Below are 27061 nucleotides of genomic sequence, written 5' to 3' on the forward strand. Positions count from 1 at the left end.
TCAAATGAGTAAATTTTTACCCTTCTTTCGTGGATATTTTTAGTAGCAACATTTATGAAATGTCAGAATTCTCAGGAATGAAAAATCAGAGTATATAGTATATTTAATTTACTTTACACAAAGATTGACGTCAAATTGACAAATAACCATTTAATAATCAAAATTACAGTCCATTAAAATGCACATTAAGGTATGCTATATAGAAGATTTATTTATATAAATGAAAAAAAAATTTAATATCGTTATTAAATTTAACAAAGTTACACACTGTGTTTGTACGAAATATAACATTTTGCGCGCGCACCACCGATGTACTACAAGATTTTAGAAATATTACTACTGACAATACTTCTAATAACCTCAAATACATTTAAGACATTTAGGTTGGCTTTGCCACAATATTTACTCGTATTTAAATGTAAAAACGATGGTAATGTTGTACTAAAACAAATAAATATTAGGTCCGAGCCATACTGGGATATAAAAATAATCAAATATATTCGTTCCGGCTCATTTGTTGGCGTCTTAAACGATTTCTCTCGTCGGACCTTTATTACTGAAAACATAACTTCTCATTTTCTTTTTTATCCCTCGCCTACAGTGTATCAACGAAGGGCATTAAATCAATATACTTTAAGACAATTTATAGGGATATAACATTAATATGGGACGAATAACAGAGTTGTATTAACTTTGTAGTTCTGTATTTTGCACTTTTTTTTGTCTCATGTCGATTGACGCCCAAACCCAATAACCTATCTCAATCCATTTTTGGCCATCTGAGATAGATATCTTAATCCAAATATTTTTTTATATAAAAGTAAATAAATAAATTAAATAAATAAATATTGATAAAAGTGTGCCAATAACCAATCGACGTATTGATATTAGATTGGAAATCGATCGACTGTCACGGTCTAATGAGATTGTGGATTAATTATTGGTTTCGAACGTAAATTTAGACTTAAGGCGAACAACGTATTTTGGGTATGATTTAAAAATATATTTGAATGGGTGACTACAGATCTTAGAAACTGTCTTACTCAATGTTATCTCAAAATATTTACTTCTATAAAAAATCAATTAAGAGTTATTACAAAATAGTTTATCGGCTACTATGAATAAAGACGAGATTTCCATGTTAAAGACGCCGTGATGACAATAATAACACATTGTTTCATTTACGCGAAATATGTACATAGTGTTTTATCAGTGGGTGCCCAAATATTGTGAGGGGACGATATTTTTTCCTCATTTAATGCGGTTAATTTCCTTTTTCCTCTTTATTTATAGTAATCCCTTTATAAGGTGATTACGAAAATGTGTTTTTGTGAACGTAAAAGAGCGCAACGTGGGGTCCCTACATGCTTACCGGGATTTCGTGAGTAAAAAATGATATACAAACAATCTTAATTATAATAACGGATATTGTTAGAGAAAGTGGACACCTGGTTGGGTTGTTAGAATAACACTTTCTATTAATGATTTAGTTCAATCTATAAAGTGAATCATGAAACACATAAGTAATTATAATTCCGAATTTTTATACTTCGTATAAATAAGGTCTTGAGATATATTAAAAGTTCGAGTGATAGGGACCAAAAAGGGGCCGAGCTACAACGCCTCAAGATAAGTAATAATTGTTTTTTTTTGCACAATTAAGATTTTCTAGTAAGGTGGCATACCAAGATGAATCCGTCAATTCTTAGACTTGTTCTTCAGTGACTTGTCAAGCACGGCAGATCACTAATAGCTACTGTGGTAAACCCTCGAGATAGAGATAGAAGAGATAGCTATGTGATTCTACTGTAATTCATTCCTAAATGAGTTTTTAGAGATTGATTTCTGGTAACAACGCACTCGCGAGCCCTCTAGCATCGAGAATGTCCATGGGCGGCGGTATCACTTAACATCAGGTGAGCCTCTTGCCCGTTTGCACCCTGTTCTATAAAAAAAACTTGGACTTGACGAAATGAGACATTACGTAGGTCTATATCAAACCTAGTACGATAAAGGTAGGTACTGTTAGGTACCTGGTTTGAATGCATTATGATGACGTTTCGGGAAGTTCTAGAAACTATGTTAATGCAGCTCCAATCCGTCCCAACAAAAATCTGAATTTGAGATGGACGCGCGCTATGACGCGACAAGACTACATAATATGTCCTTGAGTCCGCATTCATATTTATATATGTAAGTTTTGCGCCGCGGAAAATAACATCACGTGACAAAGCCGTAACCGTAAACGTTAACTGTAATCAATAGCTAAAGATTTATTTCTCAAGGATCCTTTTATATAATATGTAACACCATAAATTGTGCAGCGTCAGGACTATAGATTCTAGATCGTATTATCTAATACATAGTATGAATTACACTTTCAATTGAAATGAATACATAATATTAACAAAAATCGTTAGAATTCCTTGCTTATATCCCAGAATAAAAACAAATACTTTTGTGCATGCGTCAATACCGACTAGGTATACCTAATGACATAATAAGAACTAAAATCTAATAAAAAAGTATTATACGTGTCAGCATATGTATCCAACCTTTTCAATTTAAAATCCAATAAATCCCACTAAGTAAATGTTTAAAACACAGAAGCCATAAGAACAATTTAACTTTTTAAGAGTATGTAGGTGTCAAGTATGACGTTAAATGTTTGTGAGAATGAATCGCTAACCGAAGCCTTTAAAAGCTGTTATATAAAATGCACGAGCCCCAGTTAAGTACACTACATATAATCTACTAAAGGTCATATTTAAATCATAAGAAAATAAGCGAATTTATTCTAAGCGTCGACAATGTTGTTAATTTTCTCACTTTTACTGACTTCACCTACTGTAATCTGATAGCGTAGCACTCATTATTGTCAACACTTCTTTAAGTTCCCCACATTCTGTGTCACAGTTTTTATATCTCATAGGGTCGGGTACTCAAATCTGAGTTTCGTGGTCAGCTGTAGAGTAGTATCGGCTAATGATTTGCCGTCACCCATTTCTGTCCCGTGCTTATTTATTCCAGATAATTTTGATTACGAATCTTTCACAATTATATATTTTTAAATCGATGAAGCGTTGGTGTTGTCTGTGCTACTTAGATAGTGTATGTCTAATATCAGTGCCCCGTCTATATTTGTTATATTGTGCATATACTTTTACTATAATTTCTTGTATTCATATATTAATGTCCTGTAATTTAATGGTTCGGTGTAGACTTTGTATCTCAATTCAGTTCAATTATTAATGTAGGTAACTTAATCTACACTTATGAACGTCAAAAGAGAAATATACAATAAATGCTTCTAATTTTACATTTACTGTCAGTTCTCAAATCAAGGGTGTAGAACGGAAGAGAACTGGCAATAAACTCTCCTAGCACTTTAATTATTATAGTTCAGTCATCTTGTATATATTGTAGTTACTTTTGCGTACATACATATATAAATGCAATTAAAGAACAATAGCTATTTAATTTAGTTTTGCATGAACTCAAATCACGCTATGTCCCAGACAAATAAAGAGGTCAGAGAATTGAACTTATTATATTTTCTAAATATAATTTCGCAATTTAACCTTGACTCAAAAGTTAAAGCGAAGAGCATTTACCGGCTTTACTGTTTAAATTATATGTATATGTAAGTTTATTATATGCAGTTCAGTACTACAGCTCGTCTGCAATTACTTCTCTTTTTCTCATAATCTTCTAATGAGAGTTGACATTCCAATAAGACGTTTCTTTAAAACATATTTCCATTACGTTTCCAGGCGTGGCTTCAATAATGTTCAAAAATTTAATAATGCCAGTCCATACTAGAAGTTATATACTACCAAAGTCCAATAGCTATTATCTTAAGATTTAATATTCAATTAATTTTATTCGGTAATAGAATCTCTCCCTCTGTTAAAATTGCATCTTTTCCTTTGAAAAATGTATTACGCCCGAAGCTCTGATTTACGCATACAAGGTGTGCAATAATAAATGCCGCAAAAGTATTATCATTATGTTTGGTCACACGAATATGCACCTTAATTCTTGACAAGTAGGGCGAGTTTCATTAACAGACTACGAGTGTTTTTTAGAAAAAACGCCGAGTAAACGAGGGAGACACCACTTGCGACCCTCTTTTTATCACAATTTTTCCTTCCTTTAATTATATCGAATTTTCGTGTTGCGACGTCTTGAAGCAACCAAATACGTTGATTTTTGATGCTCATGTTTCATATTTAAATCATTTTGAAGTCTATTTCTGATTCGGTTCTGTTTGTACGACCAACCTTTAGACTGTTATAACCAGGCCATCCATCGAAGACAAGCCAGATTGTATAACTCGGTCTGTCTTGGCTTCGCACGGCTAAATCCTTTTTTTTTGATAAATAACTTATAATAGCAAGCGTAGTTATTCAGGGCTAATGTAGCATTACAATGGTGATGACTTTTGAGATTGTCAAAACAAACCTATAAAATAAATATCCTCTTTAAAATATGTTTCTCCTTTCGTGATAACTTCTATTAAGACGTGGTGCCTTTGGAATGCACAAACACAGCACCATTCATCTATCAGTTGCGAGCGTTTCTTTACGCGAATCAAATTGGGATTTCATATCCAAATGATTAAACAGGATCACTGGCGAAACCAAATATCTAGTAAAATACTCATTAGAATTGTTTCTTATTAGTCAAAAGTCCCCTTGAAGTTTAATCCCAACACCCAAACAAAAATTCAAAAGAAAAATATCTGTACGTTTTCCGCGGTATTTCTTTAGCACAATCGTTATTAAAACACACCCCTCAGGAAAGTTGACTCATAATAAAGGCCAGAATAATTTTTCCTTTTAAAACTTTTTGATTAGATAAAATAAGGGAGTTTTGGGTGGGGTAGCTCCAGGCTATACTTCAATATTGGTTATTCTAATTGTTGTTTCTCTAACGATGTTTACGAATTTTTATTCAAACATCATTAAAACTTACGAATTTCGCCTTGTTCTATGAACATTGATTTTGGCTCTTAAAAACTTTTACAATTTAGTAAACCTCATGAAATGTTAACAAAATTCAAGAACGCATTACACATCATAGGAATTACAAAATTATTATTTTTTTACTGATTAGCATAAAGCTTAAATATAAAGTAGGTAAGGAACCGACTTGTTCGTTAGTGTGTTCAGCTTTTATATCACAAACAGTATTTTTTTACTTTGTCTATACCGTCTCTCGAAACCTTTCGATGAGGCTTGGAAATCGTCACACGTAACGTATTTTGCAAACTTGCAGCATCCAATGATAATTAATCTTAAACAATTATACTACAAAAATAAGATGAAGTTAATTATTAGTTATGTATAAATAAAGAACTACTAACTACCCTATAGTTCCAGTTCAACATATGAAAACAATATACACTGCAAACATATCTCAGTGATTGATATAAATGATTAGAAATCTAATAGAATCTCGTTTGAAGTTTAAAAATCAATAAATTCCCTCCCTTTGATATATAAGCCCTTCGATTGTTAACGCATCGAAATTTGATGTGCTTTGAAATGTTGCAAGCACATTTTTGCTATATTAAATTTAAATACATAGTTTTATAAAATCGTTACATGAACATGAACGTACGTGTATTTAGTATCTCGAAGTATTTTAATATCTATATATTACTATACACTTAGGTACGCATTTTTCCCAGTTTCCTCAGTTATGCGAACTTTTGATCTGTCCTTTTTCTAATACTCTATATAATCTTAGTATTGATTTTCTGCTTTAAACAGTAGTTATATTTTATATCTTAAAACACAACATTAATGCCAAACAATATACGTAAACTTTCCAACCGCCGTTAAAATTTGTTAAAATCAACTCCCTTTACCGAAACGACACGGTATGAATTAGGGTTGTCCCCTGATTTTTTCAATTTAAACCATTTGACAAGCGTCGAACACAGCAATGGCCTTTCCGATGCCCTACAATGGCAGTTTTCAATAAGATTGGTTACACTACACTTAGCAATGCAATCAATCAAAATTGCGTCGCTCGATCGATTCCACTTCCCGTATCCCTGTTTTGTTCTGCAACTAAAATTTCAGTGAAAACTTATTACACATAATACGGTAAAAGAAAAATTTGTGATCGCCATATAAACTCTTGTACTCATACTACACACATCAGATTGAAATAATGTTTTGTCGCACTTAAGCGTATTCAATGTAGCACGAGTGTGATAGGGACAAGACATTCGTGTTTATAATCATGTTCAAGAAAGCTTTGTTAAAGAAGAAACAAAAAATTTCACTTTAAAGTCAAGCCAAATAAAATACTTATTTCAAGTTACACGTAACAGAGTGGCTGAGTTCATAACAGTTCTTCTTATTTACGACCTTGATTCAGTTCTGGAATCTATTCCACGTTGTTCTAGTAGTCTATGTATATGTTAATTTAATGTCATTTGTATGACACATGTCATAAGTTACCAGAATCTATAGAAATGAATTCAAAAGACAAATACGTCGAATAATAATTGTCTTTGATAAAATCTTTGTTTAATCATTTAGTCACGGTTATTTCACCCACACGAATATTTCCTACTAAAGAAATCCTCAATAATTAAGTTTAATTGTTAGTTGTATAACAGGTAATAGGGCGTGAAATTTCAACAAAAAATAACACTTGTTCAATAGTTTATCACGTCTTTAATGAACGAATGTTATCATTCAATTAATCGTTCACACTTCGTTGCATTGTTTTATTTTATTTTATAAGCAAATTTGGAACAAAGTTTTCAGATAAACAAAATTACTTTTTTTATATTTAAAAACAGTATTTATCAGCAATACATTTTCTACAGTATAAGTTTCAATCGATTCAAAGACTACGATGAACTTATAAAAGAAGTATACTTCCAAAAAAGAACAAAAAACAAATGCGTACAAAGTTTAGTTTTTAATTAGTAATTCCTTATTAAAACACTCACACACCTGAATATGTAGGATTTAGTGTTATACTAAATTCACGAGTAAAATTTATCGAGTCTTAAGAAAAACAAAAAATAATTTTGATTTTATAACGGAAAACATGATGAAGTACTTTGAATATATTATTTTTAACTGCACTTAAAGTTAAAGAAAATCATTTACCGAGCCTAAATTGATAAATTTATAATTTTATTTATATAAAATCAATTGAGCCAATTCGCTTTGGTGAAAAATAATTTAAAATCAAGGCTATTGAATATGGTTATAATTACAGCGTTGAGATTAAATAACGTGTGTTATTGAGTAAAAATGTGAACATGCAAAGAAAATCGAAAAGAAAATTATTCATACATTTTCTGAAGTACTTTTGAGACTACAAAGAAAGAAGATTAACTAAAGTTCTGTCTGTTATAGTGATTGGGATCTTACTAATTTTTAATCAAATTTTATTTCTGTTAATAAAAGTGGTTCCTTATGTACTTTCCCTACTATGTTTCTGGATATATATAAGTAAAAAATTGCATTGTATTTAAACTTACAATTGTATTAACACAATCTTAAAGTTCGAAATAACTAAAAAAACAATTTTTTGTTTAACTAAAATCAGTTCTTCGGAGTAGACTCGTAGTTACGTGGACTCAGCAAGATCAACAGATTCAATAATCCTACTCAGACTAGGTAGACAATTAGAAATGGGTGCTGTATTCAAATGTACATAGGACAAACAACAAAAAGTCTTAGAAAAACATCGTAAAAATGTGAATAAAAGCGCGTCCAGTTCAGTAATAACAAGAATAAACAATATTTTAAACTGCTCGGTTTAAAAATTATTCAGTGGGATGGTCTCATTAATACTAATATAATTGTAAAGCTATAATTTGACCCGTTTCAAACAACAAATTAGTGGATTATAAATGTATGAGTCCCGCCCTCAACGTCGATAACATTTTTTCATTTGTCTTTCCGTTTTGTTTCACTTTTACTTTCACGAATTATGATTTATATAATTATGGAACGACCCTTTCTTTTCCTAATTATAAGTCTGTGATATTTTCCAATGAAGCAATAGACGTAAAAACTCCTTTTTAACTATGATTAAAAGTTGTTCGTGAAGTATTTTACTTATATTTGAGGTAAAAACGAAGCAATGTATATATTTACTTTGGAATTTATGTATTGGAATTGTTAGAATTCCAATTTAAACTAAACCTAATTCTTATTTAAATTAACATAACCACACTGTTAATTATTTATATCGTAACAATTTGAAAACCGTTGTATTCCTAAAAAAATACCACACCATCATGGAAAAATCATGCCGCTTCAATTTCAATATCGCGATTCCTTAATTACGAAATACTGACCTGCCACAACTTCCCATGAATTGAGCCCTCCGCTCATTAATCGTCGCGCCCTAACGAAGCAACAGTTTACCAGTTAACCCTACCAACACGCAAATTAACCCTTCTTCGAAACTGTTTACTCGTTTATTGAATTAGAACAACATTGTTTAGGGTTGGAGGGATGATATCTTGTTTGCAAGAAGATTCCGACGTTAATTAATAGCTTAACCCTTTCGCTGCTCTGTGATTTGACGCTTAATTGTTATGAAGATTTAAGGTTAATGGGTGGAGTTAATTATGTGCTGAGGTTTTTGATCTATAGAGTAATATTTCAATTGTTCGTTTTGTTTAAGAAAACAACGATAAAACGTCTATGCATAGAGTAATGCTAATAGCGTATTTGTAGCCCTCAAAGCCTTAAAAGATTTAATTGCCATTGCATGCATGCATGGTATACATATATATCAATTCGACTTAGGGTCCTTCAAGAAAAGAGCGTATAAATTCTTAAAAGGCTGGAGACGCACTCGTGAGCCCTCTAGCATCGAGAGTGTCCATGGGCGGCGGTATCACTTAACATCAAGTGAGCCTCCTGTCTCCTGCCCCCTGTTCTATAAAAAAATAGCGAAGAGAAACAATAAAAACTTTATAGGAAAGTTTAATTAAAACATCAGGTTCGAATTGTCACAATAACACCGCAGCACCCCAATCGACCTAAGTTCAAGAGAAATTTTCAAAACAAAAGTTGAAAACCAAAAGTTTCCAACAGGAAAATCGGAGTCAAGTTAAATGAGCAGTCCCCTAACTCCGCTAATTGCTTAATCGCCAACGTAGACAAGCTTAATTGGCCACTGACCGACCACTTAAATCCCGACAATCCCCGGCAATTTCCGACAACATCCGACAACTCTAAGCGTCTGTAATTACAAGGCGAAATGTTTAATTACGCCCCGACGCTTGGACGAAAATTAATTAGAAATTCAAAGTCCGACTTCGAGTTTTTCTTTGGGGGACACTGGGAAAGTTTAAAGCTTTTTGTTGGTTGACTAAAAGACATAATCTGCGGTTAGAGGTGGAATTTTTGTAGCTTGTAGGGATAATAAAAGCTACAATCTTTATACTAGTAAGTTAAACACAAAACTTGTGAATGCTGACTTCTTCATCTTAGATATTATCTAGTTGAAAGAAGATAAAAGTAGTAGTAGTAGTAGTATGGTTTATCATTAAAGCTAGTTTTAGTTGTTTCTAGAAAAGTAACAGCTGCAGTAGACGGCTGCAATATTTATAGAATCAACCTCAGTATGGTACAAACATATTTTAAATACCTAATTGTTTTGCATAAGATCTTATCATAGTTAAAATTTCTACATATGGTTCGGGAAACCTCTTAACTGATTTGATTTCAGTAAAGGGCAACAGACAAAGGCAAATCTTAAAAAATGCAAGTGAATACACAAAGACTCTACAGCTCACAGCTTCCGTTGGACATAATATACTTAAGAGTAATGAAATTGACTCAGGCGCACTTAATTTAATATCAATCAGGGTAAATTACACTGCGGATGAGAGAGAATAAAATTAAAAGAAAAACGGATGCTAACAAGTCTCGGTTACAAATTAAACAGGCTGGGTGTCAGCCAACGAGCTTGCTGACTTAAGGAGATGAGAAAAATCTAATTACACCAAGACATTCCGCACCCGCTCTTTAATTGAGAACTTCTAAAGTCACTCTCCCCGCTCCCCGCTTCCTCACCTCCTGTTTGCATTTCTCCCTAATCGCGCTCCAGCGTCGATTACATTTTTTTAATTTCGTTCGGGCTTTTAATTTTCTTCGCGCTCGCCTTTTCTTTTGTGCCGCATTTTTTTCTTTCCGGTGGATATTTCACACCGCCATTATACCGGTCGTAATGAGATTTTCTTTCATTATGTTTAATCTCCCGATTAATTCAAATGTTAATCTCCTCTTTTCACGAACGTTTTTACGGCTTAAATATCGTTGTCGTTGTAATTGTTCACGGATTTCGGATACGACGTTTGAGAATAATTAAAAAACGTGACTGACTTTCAGGTCTTTCGGTCCGGCAGATTAGATCGTCAATAATTTAATTCGCAACAAATTCAAAACGCCGGACCCCAGATAGGTGCGTCGAAACGTGTTCCGCACGCCAATGGCGAGTCTAGGAGTCGGCAAATTGAAAACACCTCCGGCGAGGCTGTAAACACGTCACGTGATTTAGGTTTTAATCAAGTAGGGACGCGCCGCCCGCCGTAATTGTGACAAATCCTCTGTTTGTCCGAAAGAACTTTTAACTCGGCAGCGAAACGGTCCCGTAACGGCTCTTCGCACGTGCTCAAACGAGGGACTGTTTTTTGTCGACACATGTGCCCTCTGCCGAAGGTGGCTTGATTAATTTTTAATATTTTTTCATCCAGTTCACGTACGCAATTTTCACTTGCCCGTTTAGACAGCCTATTTCGTTACGAGCTTCCTGTATACATTGACTTTCAATTTGGGGTTTTGTGTACTCAGTATTTATCTGTTTAACGCTAATATGAGACAACTAGTTAAATTGTTAAGTCGCCCGCGCTACACCTACATAACTCATTAGGGAATTAGTAAGACTCGCAATTGTCTCCGTAATAAACACAAAGATTATGAATAATTGCAGATACGTTAACGGTTACATTACTGTCACCTTCAACTGCATCCATCCTCATTTGCCAGTTCGAATAAACTTTGCTAACGAATTAATTTTCCTAATCCTTCCTACATGTACCTACTGTATTTGCTGGGTCAATTTGACTATCAAAGACAAGGTAAGATAAAGAGTATTAATGTTTGAAATTTTTGCGATTTTTCTGAATGGTAGCTCTTGTTGGCTCTACAGTTCATAAGCAATCTGGTACAATTATCGCATGGCGCATATCCCGATTAGACGACGCGACGGCAATTAGGTCGGCGGACATACGCGTTAACCTGCAATGAGGATACGCCTAAACACTGCTCATTGTACCGAAACGACTCTATTAGCATTCCTACTAATAAAGGCTTAATCACATTAGGTATCTGAGACCTGAACAATCTGTATCTTTGAATGTGGTCCTTCAATATGCAAAAATGAATGTATGGAAATTCGTTAATACATGCAAAAAATATGTTCAAGCTACTGTATTAACGTTTATAATATATCAATTACTTATATTATGTAATATTTCAGTAAAAATTATCAGATAATTATTATTATCTCCATATACTCGATAACTTAACAAATGATCGTGAATATTAAATATATAAAAAATAACGTACTCTTAAGGTTTTTGCTAACGTACACGATGCACTTTGTAGAAAACCCTTAAAAGTTAATGTAAAAAGTTTGGCATCAGCGGTCAGGTCCCCCATTCACAAATGAGATCGGCACTCTTTGTGCACCTCAGCCCCTCGAAGTTCAAAGCGCAGGGCAATGTCCAAATTATAAATTCGCATTAGAACGGACGCGCACGGTTCGTTTACTATTTCATTTTGGTTCAATATCGCCTCTACTTTGTTCCACACACACCCTTACACCCCCCGCCACCCGCGCCTTAAGACGCCGGGAAATATCTGCGTTTTAAGCTATATTTCTTTCATCCCTCATTTTTGCAGTTCGTAGCAATCTGAAATCCAACACGTCCCCCGCAGGGTGAACCCCCGAGGTGGCACCCCCTCGTATTCTTGTACCCGGATAAAAAAAGCGATATCTATTTATAAAATGTACGCGCGGGTAACGTGTGTGGACGAGATTAGCGCGCGTGTGTGCGTATTCGCTCATTTGCAAACGTCTCCCGAGAGGTCCTCTGTCGGTTATCCCGCTCTTATTGCCTCTTTCTTTCCTTGATTGCCGGCTCTGTGGAAAGTTTTAAGATCTCCAACGGATGGAAATTGATTTTGTCGTAGAGCGAAAAAGTTTCGCATATTGTCGTTGAGAAAGTAAATAGGCCGTCAAATCTTGTATTTATGTTAAGTGATCTATGAATATGAGTGCTCCATATTGAAGCTACGTATTAAATATTGAAAAAGACTAATTTATAGAGCTTGTTTATTCTAAAGCCTTTAAACTGTGCTATCGTAGTTTAGAATGTGTCGTATATATCTTTTAAACAAACATTCTGAGTACAAAGTAACATACAAAAAGGGAATTTTATGTGAGCATTCTCCGTTCTTTACGAGAGGTATATTTGTGTAAATAAACTGCGCTCGTAGCCGCTGCCGTCTCTCGGCACTCACGTATGAACGTAATTATAAAAATTGAAGGCAACGCGCTCCTTGGGATCTCTCCCTCGCTCCCGCGGCGTCGTGCATTTTTTCGTACATATTAAACTTCCCCCCACACCCGGCCACCCCACCCCGCGTCTCCTCTTTTTAATCGATTTTCCCAACACAAGGGGTGAGTCCTCTGGGGTGAATGTAATTTTTTATGCGTTTTTTTCCATCGAAGGAGGCCGTCGCCCGAGGTGCCATTACGCCACGGCTTGTTGAGAATATTTTAATTATAAGGCATTAGCGCGTTTTATGATAGCACTCCCGCTCAAGTTTATAAATGATCGAGAGCTAAAGTAATTAAATATTTGAATGCGGTGAGATTTCCGCAGGGAGTTCTAAGGAAGTTGAGATAATGGACGTTTGAGGCCACTCGGGCGGCGTGATGGATATAAAATTCGATGAAATTATTGGTTAATGGCCGTTAAAATTGCTACGGGGAAGGAATAACGATTATGCATTTTCTTTACGCCATATCGCTCCCGATATACTTAGTAAGGAAGCCTACTTGAACACATATGTTACGATTGATTTGAGGATATTCGATTATTTGATTTCTCACAAAAGGGTAGAATTTGCTTACAGTATAAACCCAATCAAAATAATGTCAAGTATTGGATACGGAGTAATCACAAACACAAGTTTTCAATTCAAGAAAATATTTTATATATTCACATGAAATAATTAATAAAACTATTTAAATTTATATTTATTTTTAATAACTTTGAAAAGTTGCAATAATTTAGTACTACCCACACAATGTAAAACAAAAGCTGAAACATTTTATATGCAAATAAGATTATAATGCGGTGAGGGAAAGGATTAGGTGCTTACACGCGTACTGGGTTACTGATGACTAACACCTGACACCAAGGGTTTCCTACCAGTACTCATTCATGCTTGAACGTTTTATAGAACCTTACCCAACCTATCTTAAACTTATTACGGCGTAGGCGACATAAGCCAATACTAATATCGCTAACGTCATATTCGTTCTATTTTTAAATCTGTATTCAGTCCAGTGATATTATTAAAACAACTTTTTCAGCCTTATTTATAATATGCAATAATAAAACGTACGAGACCTGGCCACAGACGTACATCTTGCAAAAGCAATCACCAAACCAAACCAGGATGTTCGCCAAATGGAGATGGTAGTAAAAGAGTAAATAATAAATAACTAGCAGCGTGTTTATTGTTTTACAAATTCTTTTATATAAACCTAACAATAATGTTGTATTTTGCATAGAGTTGTGAAGTATGTATTACACTACGTATATAAAGATAATAATATATTTATCTTACGTTTCTTTATTAGTACAAAAACCAATACTTGTTATTTTACCTATTTTGCAGTCCGTCTATCAAGCCACTATTCAACCATTTAATACTAAATAATATTAAACAAGTAATTGGTAACAAACATATCGTAGCATCAAATTGCCTAATACGGCTGACGTGTATCTCGATGCAAACTGTCCCAAAGCGAATCCATGTTTGCTTGAGCTCCACTTTAATTACCATCAATCACTCTGATGCGAGTATCTACAGTCTGTACCGAATACGGGAGTCAGGTAATTGGTCACATTACTGCTCTCCGCGATACGCTAATGTCAAAGTTTAATTTTTTCTTATTTTAAAAGTATTTTTTTTAATTTTTGCCCTATTGATTCTAGATACTTCCACTTCCAAAGTTACCACTTTAAATAATATAAACAATACATAAAACATTTAATAGTTTCACTGTTCCATAACTAAACCTCTAAACCTCAAACGACTACTAACTGATAGTTTTCTAGACTTTTAAGTATTATCTTGAAAAGTAAAAAAATATAAAAACGTAACCCTATAATTCCCAGCAAAGAATAAATACTGTCCTCAACTCCAATAATAGCAACCTTAATGAGATGTAAATGAGCGAAGAAGTAGCCGGCTCGGTTCGCGTTATAATAACGCGTAACGACCTACAAGTCCGGATTAAGAAGCCCTTTGACTTAAACCTACTTGCTCGTCCGATGAAATGACCAACTGGACTGTGCCCTAATCGTCGGAATTAGACTTTAATACTATGTTTATAAAGTTTAAATTGCCTTGCCGTAATTGGGACTTTAAATGCGATGGTACGCGGTGTTAGCAGCACAATAGTGTGGATATTTTGAAACTAATTGGCAGAAAGGGTTGCGAATTAACGTCATGGCCGCGTGTGGAAGCGGCTTTGTGTCACGGTTAATAAAGTCAATATTACTTTCAGTTGTAAATCTAGTGATTTTCTTTATTTATTAAATTTTATTTACTAACTGCCACTATAAATCATGGATACAAGAAATCACCTACTTCTGTTTCTCCACCGTAAAATCAGGAAAGAATTATTGAAGGAACAACAAATTTTGTTATAATAACTACTCTCAAAAGCGCTTCACTCAATATTGTATAGCTGTCAGATGTCATTAGAAAGCCTAATTGACAAATGAAAATCGTTGTTCAGTGACGTAATGATATAGAACTGAAATATCCATTGTTTGAAGAATATTAGCTTCTGGCTTCATTATACGGTCCAATCAAGTCGATTGTTAACTGAATCAAGCTTCGGTCCGTTTCGCACGATATTATTCAAATAGATATCCTTGCGTGCAATTGAAATGGCTCAGCTTAGGAATATCAAAGAACGGCGCCAGAATAGTCGATCATTGAAAATGTCTGTGCGATTACATTGCTACATGGGGAGAAATTGCAACAATTAATCTGGAATTGTATAGAAAAACACCTTTTGTATGACAATCAAAATTTACCAAAAACAATAAAATTTCCTACTACGGTTTTTAACAATGGACTTAATATTAATGATTATTTTGAGTGAAACATTATAATTTTATAAAACGTGATAAAATAATATAAGGATTGACTTTATATAGCTTCTATGTAAAATTGTGTGACGCAGCGCAGTTTAGATTGTACAGCGATCGTATTTTTATATTATATTTTTACAAATAAATTCTTATTATAATTTCAATACGATATTAATACATTTGTTTTTTTTGCTTACTTTTAATGCACATACAAATTTTTATTGATGAACTTTTAAATAGTATGTGTTCCTTGTCTATTAAATTGCCCATGTCTATAATCGGTCATTGTACCGAACGCTTAAATGCGACATCAAGTATGTATTATGCATTCTTCAATATAAGCTGCATAAAACTGAGCTGAGTTCGAATCAATTATTGAGGCGGGTAGACCTCGTTAGAAACGCATCACGAATCTACAATCGTCTTGAGTAAAGTACCTGGTGCTAAGGAACAATGGAACACCCAAATTAGGCCTATATAGGGGCAGAGGGCTCAGATTGATGGCTTTGCGTTTTTATACGATACATATCAATGCTTGAGATGACAGTTACGCATTTGAATTTAGGAGTTTCAAATATATAAAAGATTGGAACAAGATACCAAATTTTAAATCAAATTCTCTTTTTTTCTCATATACACCCAAGTTCAATTCTCATTGTATTTTTTATTGTTACAGGCACAAGTCCGAACACCATGCAAACTCAACCTCAACCACAGCCGCAAGGTCTAATCGTGGAGACAGGAAACGGAGCAAGTGTTCTTCAACTTCCCGCAACTACTCTTGAACAAATTCGGCATATTGCGGCTGACCCGGGAGCGTCCACCTTGCGCTTGCCTCCACCCGCCACCGAGATACCAGTGGGTGCTAGAGAACTGGACTACGATCTCTGTTATGTATGCAAGCACTGCAAAGTAGCCTTTCCATCTGGTGCTCCCCTTCAAGTACACCAAGCCCGTTCATGCTACGCTGGCAGAGAGGCAGCCCGTGGCGTCATCCGCGTCGTGCAACCATCTCTGGAGTGTAGAACTTGTCCTGGGGAACGCTTCCGCAATGCCATGGACTTTCGACGACACGCTGAAACAGCAGCCCACGTACGAAACTCCGTGTCCCCTCTTCAGCCACCTGCATCCGAGCCGTTGACGCACGAAATGGAGGACGTAGTAAATCAGATCACATTGCTGGCTGCACGGGCCGCCCAGGACACTACCCCTAAAGACTCCAACGTCAATTTCTGCGCGCCCGGCCCACGTTTCCCGCAAGCAGGCGAGATGCCTCTAGCCAGCGCAGGTCACTAAGCCTGTTCCGAATGAAATGTATAGTTACTAACTAGAGCCCCTCGCTCATGTCGTTGTCCGACAACGCAACAGTTCACTATTAGGTCTTAAAGCTTCTTTTCGTTGACGGTAGCCGCGATAAACGGCACTTTCCTAGTTATAATATTTAAAGCTTGTAGTCGTGTAAGTGTAGGTTAATGAGAGTCCCGCGCCGCCGCCGCGTACTGGGAGGCGGCGGCGGCGGCCCGCTCGCCGAGCCGTATGCCGCACTTCATATCATACGTTAGACAGGTTTTAATATATACGTTTATCGTTGCGGCGACGGGTCGCGTCCGAGCGGGCGCGTCACTAAACTTTACCATCGTCTCCCAGGAAAGCAAGTTCCTATCTTTATGGCATATAATATTATCGATATTGATAATTACGATTTAATTATTTGTTTAAAGCTATGTAATACATACATATAATCGTTCTAATTTTAGGCATAGATATGTTCTCGTAAGAAGTTCCTGATGCATCGTAAATGTATGAAGATATATATACGTATATATGATTTTTTTAACGTGAGGCGAAGTTAGTACATAATATGTTAGGCAGTAGAGCGGTTGTCCTCTCGCGCGGGGGAATCTCGCATGAACTTAAATCCGCAGCCTTTACAGGCTGCAGGCGATGCGTGTCGCAGGCGTAAATAGCGAAGTGTTGAGGTACGATGCCTCGAGAGCCGCCCGTGGAGACGCGACGGAACCGCGTAGGCTTATCGGTAACAGTTAATTATTATAATGATTATTAACGTAGCAAACTTTTCCAAAACGAACGAACTCGAAACTCGGGCTGTGCGCCAGCGCTCAGCCTACCTCGCATACAAGTGAGTTTATTTTGGAACTAAGTGTGATTCTTGAATTTTTATTGATATTGTAATGATTATTAGTAGTGGCATAAGTGATCGAATGAATCGGGATACATGCGTCCGTGTGTCCTTGTATCGTCATCACCGTGCTGTGTGCGTGGAGTCCCTTATATTTTCAATGGCACAGAACGTTATTAAAAATATTTTACATATTTACATTTTATCTACCGGAGTCTAATACAATATTTTATCTATGAGCGGATCCTACTACAACATTGAGTTTGATTTTTATAAAGTGCAATGTTTTATTCCACCGGTAGCCGGCGGTCCTTGTTATGTCTTTTGTGCAATGGGGCGCGCTGCGTCTCCCTCTGATCGCCTTACACCTCCCCGGGGGCATCTGGGATTACATTAAGTTCACAAATTTCATTTGGTACTATATCGAAGAACTCCATCGGAGACGGAACAAAACAAGATACTATAGATAGTGTCACGAATCACCATCACGTGTGAAGGGAGACGCATTGCGCGCACGCAACATTGCCGACGCGAAGGCGCGCGTTTATACAACATTATTATTTTGTTTGACGGTGTTGAGATTAGTGTTTAATAAGGAAATATTGAAGTTTGTTGAAGCGTTTCGTTTGCAAGCTCCATCGTAACGTTGTCGCCGTTTAGAAGTTTTTAATTAAATTATTTCGATCGTTTTACAGTGGAGGGTACGCAGTAAGTTCGGTTAGTTCGTAGGTTGATATGTCGGTAAAACGATGTTGTGTCTCCGCGGACGTCAGCCCGCGGAATGAATCATGGTTCCTATGTATATTTCAATATAAGCGCATCTAGTTTGGTTATTATTTCCGAACAAGTTTTAATATTTAAGATTAATTCGGATGAGTCTGTTGCATCCGCTACTAGGCGCCGCGGCCGCCACGGTCATGTTATTGTTTTATTCTTAGCATATTATGTTCCCCAATATTGTCGGATATACAGCACTTTTATATTATTTTGTTACACCACAACTATTTATGTGCGTAGAATTTCATTAGATATGTAATGGTTACTAATACAAAATAAGTTTTACGATCGTAAAGAAGGTAGCGTGTCTATCATAGTTCCTATACTGTATTGTAATACTAAATTATTTTAAAAATTCTTTAATAGAAAAATATACCGTTCCTACTATTATAAACTGTAACGAAAATTTTAATGTGAACTAATGTAATGTGTGATTACGCGCAATGCATGATGTTTTAATGTTACTCGTCTGAATTTTAATTCGTTTGTCATCAAAGTCACTTGTCTATGTTTGTGTTTGGATGATTTTTATGTGATTTGTTCGAATTTCGTTTGTTATAACATATGTAGCGGCGTTCTACGCGCTACGACCCGTAGCAAACAACAGATAACGATACATTGTCAAGTGTAAATGGTAAAAATAAACTCAAAGTTAGTTTATCAGACACTGGAGTTTTATTTTAAATCAACCTGGTAAAACCTCACCCGTACAGTCAGAAGGCCGTACAAACTGAGAATAAAATTAGGTCACATTTTAAAGTAAGTATTCGTACATATAGATAATACCTAAGCGTATGCCACAGACTGCTTTACCTGTCAGAAAACCAAATGAGATGAATATAAGTATAATAATTTGTATAAGTTAATTTGATATATTTTTCTAAAATAATAACGAAGAAAATGCTATATGGGTGGACCATTTCTTTCGTATCGCTGATAATTTTGCACAAGCAATAAAATGATGAGCTTTTACAGAATTTAATTGCTTCGCTGTGAGAGCCCGCAGCATCAGATTCTATCCCAAACCAAAACTTAATTCTAAAATGTGGGATTTTTAATCAAATAGCAACTATATTTTAAAAATAAAATGGCATTTCGTTGCTCTACCGCGATGCTAGTAGTGAATGTACTAAATTACAGGGACTAGACATTTGAAATTGATTTATATTTCAGAATTTTAAGTTTTTATTTTGGTTATACATGGTATTATTAGATTCCGTTACATATATAATAAAAAGTTAATAATGTTTTTAAAGTGTATTTTTTATTAATTAACAGCTACAAAATCGTCTATTACAAGTTTCATCTCTGACATATATTTACAATGACAATAAACAAGAGAAGAGACATTTTTTAATCATGGTCAATATATCAATAAATCTATTAATATGTAGTCTTACCAGCGTTCTATAATGTTTTGACACTACGATCGTGTGCACTTGTACATTTTTATTACACTAGTTACACTCACTCAAAAAGTTTCCTCAAAAGTGTTCCTGTTGTATCAAGAAGTTGGATTGTCTCAGCATACTGGTAATGTGTATGTGGTAATTAAATAAAATAAAAATGCCGCCAACTGCAGGAAACGTTTAGAAATACGATTAATTATAAGAACTATTGACCATCTTCAAGTGAAAATACAGTACCTATTGCATTTTATCAAATAAGGTATAAAAATAAGAAAAAAGATATAAAAATTTTAAGTATTTATAAAAAAAAATTGTTTGCTAATAATTAATTGAAAACACCCAAACGTAACAAAAAGGTGAATCCGTAGAAATCTTAATCAGACGTAACATTTTTCAATTATAAACTTAATTAGGATAAATCATGATAGCAATTTCCAATTTATTTATTCAAATTAATAAATACATTATAAAAATACTCTGCTTTGCTAAACACTAACTTATATTAAAATTTAAATAAATCAGTGGTGGTTTCTAGGGCCACAGGTTTCTGTATCTGTTTCATGATGATTTGTTAATCTTAAAGTCTGGTAGGTTCTGTGCCACGCACCGTCAACTTTTTGAGTCTGTGGCAAGCGAGTTCCCTTACGATGTTTTTCTTTTTAGAAAGTTAGTCCATTGGTGCACTTCGATCAAACCTCAGGGATGACAGTCGCACACTTAAACCACTTGCCGACACAGCCTGCATCTTATATTACAATATTTTATGGAATTCTATCGCATTAGTTGTAACTGTTAAGATAGGAAAATTTACTGGAAATAAATAAATAAATAATTTTATACACTTATTTTGGATATTTTCATATTAATTCACAGAGTCAAGAGCGGTCCAGGGGTCGTTGAAACAATTTTTTTAAATAATTTGAATATATCTAATTGATAATACATCGAAACAAAAAGCCGCTATATGGGCAGAGCAGTCATTTCTTTTGTATCGCTCATAAATTTTTCACAAGCTAGCATATGATCAGCCTTTTAGAGAATTTAATTGCTTCGCTGTGAGGGTCACTCCGGATCAGATTCAAAAATAAATCAAATCAAATCAAATGTGGCGACTGGCCGCCTCAAAAAATATACATTATCAAAATTTAAAAAAAATACCTACTACGTACATAACCATATATAATACAGTATTTAAAGTTATCATATCAGGTCCTCGTTCTATATAAAGACTATTCAAATTAAATCAAATCAAAAATCATTTATTCATAGGTATAGGTTACATAATGTACACTACACTTATGAACGTCAAAAAAGGAAATTTAAATTAAATGCTTCTAATTTTAGATTTACTGCCAGTTCTCAAATCAAGGGCGTAGAACGGAAGAGAAGAACTGGCAATAAACTCTATTACATATAACAAAGAGCTGAATAACATTTATAATGTTACCAAAAGGCTATGACCACAATATTTAATACTTATTTGTTGCTAAAATATTGGTTAAATATATGAAACGTATCCCGCACATATTAATTTGGGCAGCCGCAATAATCTGATGGCACTCGACATGAATTACGTAAGTACAATTTTAAACTTTATAGAATACTATTTGTTTATCATATTAAAAAGCATGTTCTAAGAATGTTTATGCAATTGCGTGCAGAAGAGTGTTTAATTGTATTATGTAGTCGATATGTTTCTAGTACTAAACTGTTAAATGTGTTCTTTTATTTGAACATTATCTTTTATCTTAATATATATATTTCTTGTGTGCGTGTGTATGTGACTGAACTCCTCCTAAACCACTGGACCAATTTTGATGAAATTTTTTGTGTGTGTTCGTGGAGATTCGAGAATGGTTTAGATTCACGATTTTGTCCGCTGGACAATGTTTTTTTTAATTAATTAGTAGTTGTTGATTTTGGAATGTTTTACATTGGATCCGACAGACGGCGCTACCATCGCACTGTCAAATTTTAAATAATATTCAAATTTTAATTTTAGTCTGTCCCGACAGTTAGCGCTGCGATCAAATTAAAAAAAAGTTTTGTTATCATTGTGTTATTGTAGACCATGTGCTGGATCGTTAGATATTGTCATAACATTTGAAAAATAATTTTCATCAAAATGGTCCAGAATGTTTTAGCTTATTAAAAAAAGTTTGAAATTTTCAAATTAAAGACGTATAGACAGGACAACGTCTGTCGGATCCGCTAGTATATATATATATCTCTTTGAACTTGATTATAATATACTAAATTACTCAACCCAATTTAAAAATATATAGTATATTTCATCATAAATACAAGTAGCTTATATTACAGAATACATATCGTTGAATGTGATTTCATGAGTCCGAGATTTCAAAATTTCGTTTGAAACATCTTTTATTGTTGCTATTTACACTCTTAAATAATTCAAACACTAAAAAGGTCGCAATGCCATATCTCTCAATTCATTGAAGCTACACTGTTCAAACTAAACAAAGGACAATTTTCTGATGTAAATATACACTCTGCAACTACAACATATATATACAAATTTAAAATATTCTTTTTTTTATGCGTTTTAATTTATATATGATTAAGAATACACTAAAATCTAATATAACTTAATACATCGTTTATAGGTCCTAGTTAGTAGTCTATAGTCAAAGTTCTTTTGTGCAGTGTCGGGTATCGAACCTACGACCTCAGGGATGGGAGTCGCATATTGAAGCCACTAAACCAACACTGCTCAATAGTGGCTTTAAGGAACGTGTTAGTATTAGCATCTTTTTTTTATAGAACAGGGGACAAACGGGCAGGAGGCTCTCCTGATGTTAAGTGATACTCCCGCCCATGGACACGCTCAATGCCAGAGTGCTCGCGAGTGCTTTGCCGGCCTTTTAAGAATTGGTACGCTCTTTTCTTGAAAGACTCTAAGTCGAATCACACTACGAAGTACACTATCTGTTGTATTTCAGGTACTAAAAATGTAGTCTCATACAAAAATCAAAAGTTAATTAATATTATAATTTACCCATAACCTTCTTGTTTATCGTGACAAAATCGAATCTTTTTTTTAATATCTTTTCAGGATTGTAATGAGGACATGAACATAAAAAAAGGGTTTTATATAACAGATAATGAAAATTTTGTATAATGACTACATTCACTTGTTATAAACTTATTTCAGATTTTTTTTACTTTTATCATATTAAATAGTTACTAATGTATAAATCTATACATGAGTGTTACTTCGTCTCGCCAAAATGAAACCTTCTGGCCATGCTCTCCACGATGTTTTTATAACCTTTAACGAGGAATACGTTCCAACTTTTCCGCAATGACTCTTTCGAGCTTACTCAAGAGCATGGAATGCGGGTTATACATGTGAAATTATGAATTTTGTTATGTACCTGTGTGCATTTAATAGTTGCACTAACGGATTTACTGTGCACATCGGTTTTAAAGAATACATAAAAAATTTTTTTACAAAAATTGTCAGAATTATTGTCATATTACTTTATGTTAATACAGACTATGTCAGACATTAAATTTCATTTTTATCATTCAAAGGAGTGTATATATACGCTGAGGAATATGCTCTGGAACGCTTAACACGGTACATAATAATATCATTAGACCTTTAACGAACGTCAAAGAGAGAGCTTATGGAGAGTGTTTAATTCAGTTCAAAAGATCTCTAATCAAGCAATGTTTGAATAAAAAACAACCCTATTTTCGATTCGAAGCTGTCACACGGGCGGATGTAAAGGGGATTTGTAAGATATTGATTATATTGAAATGGGGGGTGGCCACCCCTCGAGGTGGCTTAAGATATATCGGGCGCATTATTTTACATATATGAGACATAGTTGCAGTGAATATTCTGAGTGTGGACAAGAGGAATGATCCCGGAAATGTGTAGTATAGGTTAAATTCGGTACAATCTTAGTGTCTGTTGCTTACTACTGAACATTATTCATATAAATTATGTTATCCTTATCTATTACTGTCATTTTGTAACAGTATTAAATATATATATACTTGGAATGAGCTGAAAATCAATTTTACAGAACAGAAAATGCAGTAACTACGAGTATTTACTTATAACAAATATGTATATCCACTTACAATAATAACACGATTTAATTTGGCGCCTGGTAACCCCAGAGCTGGTGCTATCCTCTCTCAACGGATCTCACCAACTTTTAAAATTTGATTTAATTGTCTATTTTTAAAAATTTTAATTATTTTTGCAGTAAATTAATATTTTTTATTTAAATTACTTCTTATCCATCAAAGTCAGTCAGTCAACATATACTTCGACCGCTTTGTTAGCGCTACTTTTTATCGTAGTCAATATTTTTATAAAACCAATTCAAAGTTGTAGTATGAGAGCTATTCGATTGTCATAAGAGCGTAGGGCGGGCGGCCCTTCGCGCGTTCACGCCAAATCCTTAATGCGCGATTTAAAAAGAAAAGTGAACGGGAACCGATTGAGATGGTAATACCGAATGTCCCGAGCCACCGATAACTCCCATTATAACTGTGGGGAGGGAATTTTAATGTCCCGCCATTTTGGCGCAATGCTCAAATTTTACGACCACGGGGTCATTATGAGGGAAATTATTAGCGTTCTGATTGCTTCAGCTGTGATAAAAATTCTCAAGTCGGCAATAAGGTGGAACTAATCCCGAGTTTGATTGACGGTGGATGCCTTAATGGGTGTATTCGGCAAATTAATCATCGAATATTCTTCGTGTGAAAAATTTATTATAATGTAATTTATTAACGAAAGGAAAATCCAGGAATAATGTTATCAAACAGATATTTTATACGATGTTTACAATAAAGTAACTACCGTGGAATAGATCATTTGGCAGCCTCATAGAAAGAAGATTCTGCAAATCTATATTTATCTTTTATCAATTAAGGGTTTCTTTTATCCAATTTTTCAACAAAAAGATAACAGCCAAGAACATAAGATATATTACTATTCAACTTAAAAGTCGAGTCCATCAAAAGTTGTGAAGAAAGCTTAAAAGTTAAAAGAAAATACAGTCAGGTGGAGCTCTGAATAGACAAAGTTTTCCCGGCTCGTGATTAATGAGTCTGCTTGTTTTGAGCATTCACAATGAGGATTATAGGCTTTGCATCCCATTCTACTTGAGGACTACTTAAGGAGTCACTTGTATACTGCTTGTCATTGTAATTTGTTGCTTCCGTGTATTTAATTACAAGAACAAAATAGTTGTATTTCGGAATATAAAATTTTGTTTCACAATAATTACATGTTGGATCTGGCCAGTCAGAAACATTGCTAATAGAACTTTTTTGAATTTAAATTGTAGTACTCTTTTGTTTTTGTAATTTGGCGGCAAATCTAAAACTCTTGTTACACGTGAAAATGCTACGCGAGAAATTTTTTTTTTTTGGTCAATAATTATTACTTTCGTTGTGGGCTACTCAACAACAAAGCTCTGATAGGCTGTGATTAGCATTTCTTAATGGAGCCCCATCTCTTGCCACTATTTACAATTGGCTTAAAGAGTTTAAGCGTGACGCCTTGCGACTTTTTTTTATTCCCAAGAACTAAAGATGAAATTCGAAGTATTCGCTTTGATTTTTTGATTCGATGAGACCCCTAAGGAAGAATGGACCCACTGCTTTTCTCAGTGGTTCCATTGAATGCGACGTTGTGTAGAAAGGAACGAAGATTACTTTAAAAAACAATACAATTATTGGCATTTTAAGCCGGTTTTCATTTTATAAATATAGTCAGCGTTAGCTAGGTATATTGGTATGTAAGGAACGTCGAAAATGTTTAATCGATAAATTCTTTGGCATCAGAAATATTAGATAAACTAGATTTGTGACATGTATTTAAATGTCACTTAAAATAAAATGGCATTTGACTAAATATTTCACTTGCTCACTGCTAAACATTCTGATGATCCCGTTGTGGTCACTTACAACACCGCTATTTCCATCTATGAGAGATGGCGATCACCATCTTGCTAAATTGTGTCAGAAACTTTAAATTTGTTACAAATTTCACGATCATTATACAATATTTTCGGTGGAGTCTATCATACAAAACATTATATTTGAGACCGGTGGAAAGCAAGAGATCCAAATCAAACACAGATTACACCGACATTAAATTATATTAAGAACTAAGAGTTTAGAAAATTGAATTTAGATATACATATGTAAAAATGAGGACTTACGAATCCTTGCAACTTTCTCGCAATCATGTAGCTCGCGATACAGCGGCATACAAATCCCTAGGCGACTCGAAGAAGGCGTATGGCTCCGCCAAGCATTCATACCTTTGATTAGTGCATTCGTCTATACTTAACTTCAAGTGAAATGTACTATGTATTCAAAAATACAAATAAATTGCAAGCCAATATTTAAATATTTGTTGATAAAATTCATTTATAAAGTTTAAATTCGTAAAAGAAAATTCATCACGTATATTTCTACAACTTTGTCCTTAATACAATTTTGGAGCCTCAGTGCCATTGAACTTAACAAACATTGAATGCTTATTGATTCAATAGATAAAGAATTAAATCCAATCAGTCGTAAAGGCAATTCGGTCGCGGGAAAGCACCCCGTTCGGACGAAGGGTAAGTTGTGCATTTGTGTAGTTGTACAAATTGAGCACCCTGTGTTTATCTCCGACCTCCGACCCCTTTTATCTACCCTTGGAGTCCGGCTAGAGCACGCAAAGTTGACATGAGTCCTGGAGTACTTTTTCAAAACGTGGTTGTTACTATTCCTAGTTCAACTGCATTAGACCGTCGAAGGATCGAACCGTAGACCGTTGAAGGGCACACTGAAGTCACTAGACCAAGACTACTCTCAAATTAATTATTATACTTATAATGTATTTATTTATATTATTGCTTTTATTAATCACACACTGCATCGTAACAAGCGATGGCCAAGAAGGGGCAGGTGACAACTGACAAATTGCACAGATTAGCTAGGATTTTTTAACTTCAAACACACTATTACTAGGTAGCGTATACCATTCTGCATACAACAAAATATGATATAGAAAATTCTCGTTTTACGGTGTTTGTAATTCAACTCCATTTTCGTGAGATTTTGTGTATATATCGGTAAGGTCGACGAATTGAACGATGTTGTCCGTTTTTACATCCCCCTAAATGTTAATGGTAGTCCAGTCCACCCCCAATTTTTTTTTTTAGTTTATAGACATTTTTTTTTGTTACAGCATACAAAAATACATGCAACCCTTAATTTTTTGATTCT

At 34.6% G+C, this 27061-nt stretch overlaps 1 protein-coding gene across 2 annotated transcripts in view; it reads left to right on the forward strand.

Annotated features, from left to right (window-relative positions):
* The window catches only part of LOC111003013 (zinc finger homeobox protein 3), a 105408-nt gene extending 86363 nt beyond the window's left edge, over window positions 1-19045 (forward strand). Inside the window, exon 5 of one of the 2 annotated variants that reach the window (XM_022273340.2) lies at window positions 16140-19045. In XM_022273340.2, the coding sequence (XP_022129032.2) occupies window positions 16140-16759 (620 nt within the window). In that variant the 3' untranslated portion in view covers window positions 16760-19045. The remainder of the gene's footprint in view (window positions 1-16139) is intronic. The other variant, XM_045628056.1, reaches the window with a different exon arrangement.
* Window positions 19046-27061: the final 8016 nt, after the last annotated feature.

The sequence above is a fragment of the Pieris rapae genome, chromosome 4 (genome assembly GCF_905147795.1).
Source record: "Pieris rapae chromosome 4, ilPieRapa1.1, whole genome shotgun sequence".
NCBI lineage: Eukaryota > Metazoa > Arthropoda > Insecta > Lepidoptera > Pieridae > Pieris > Pieris rapae.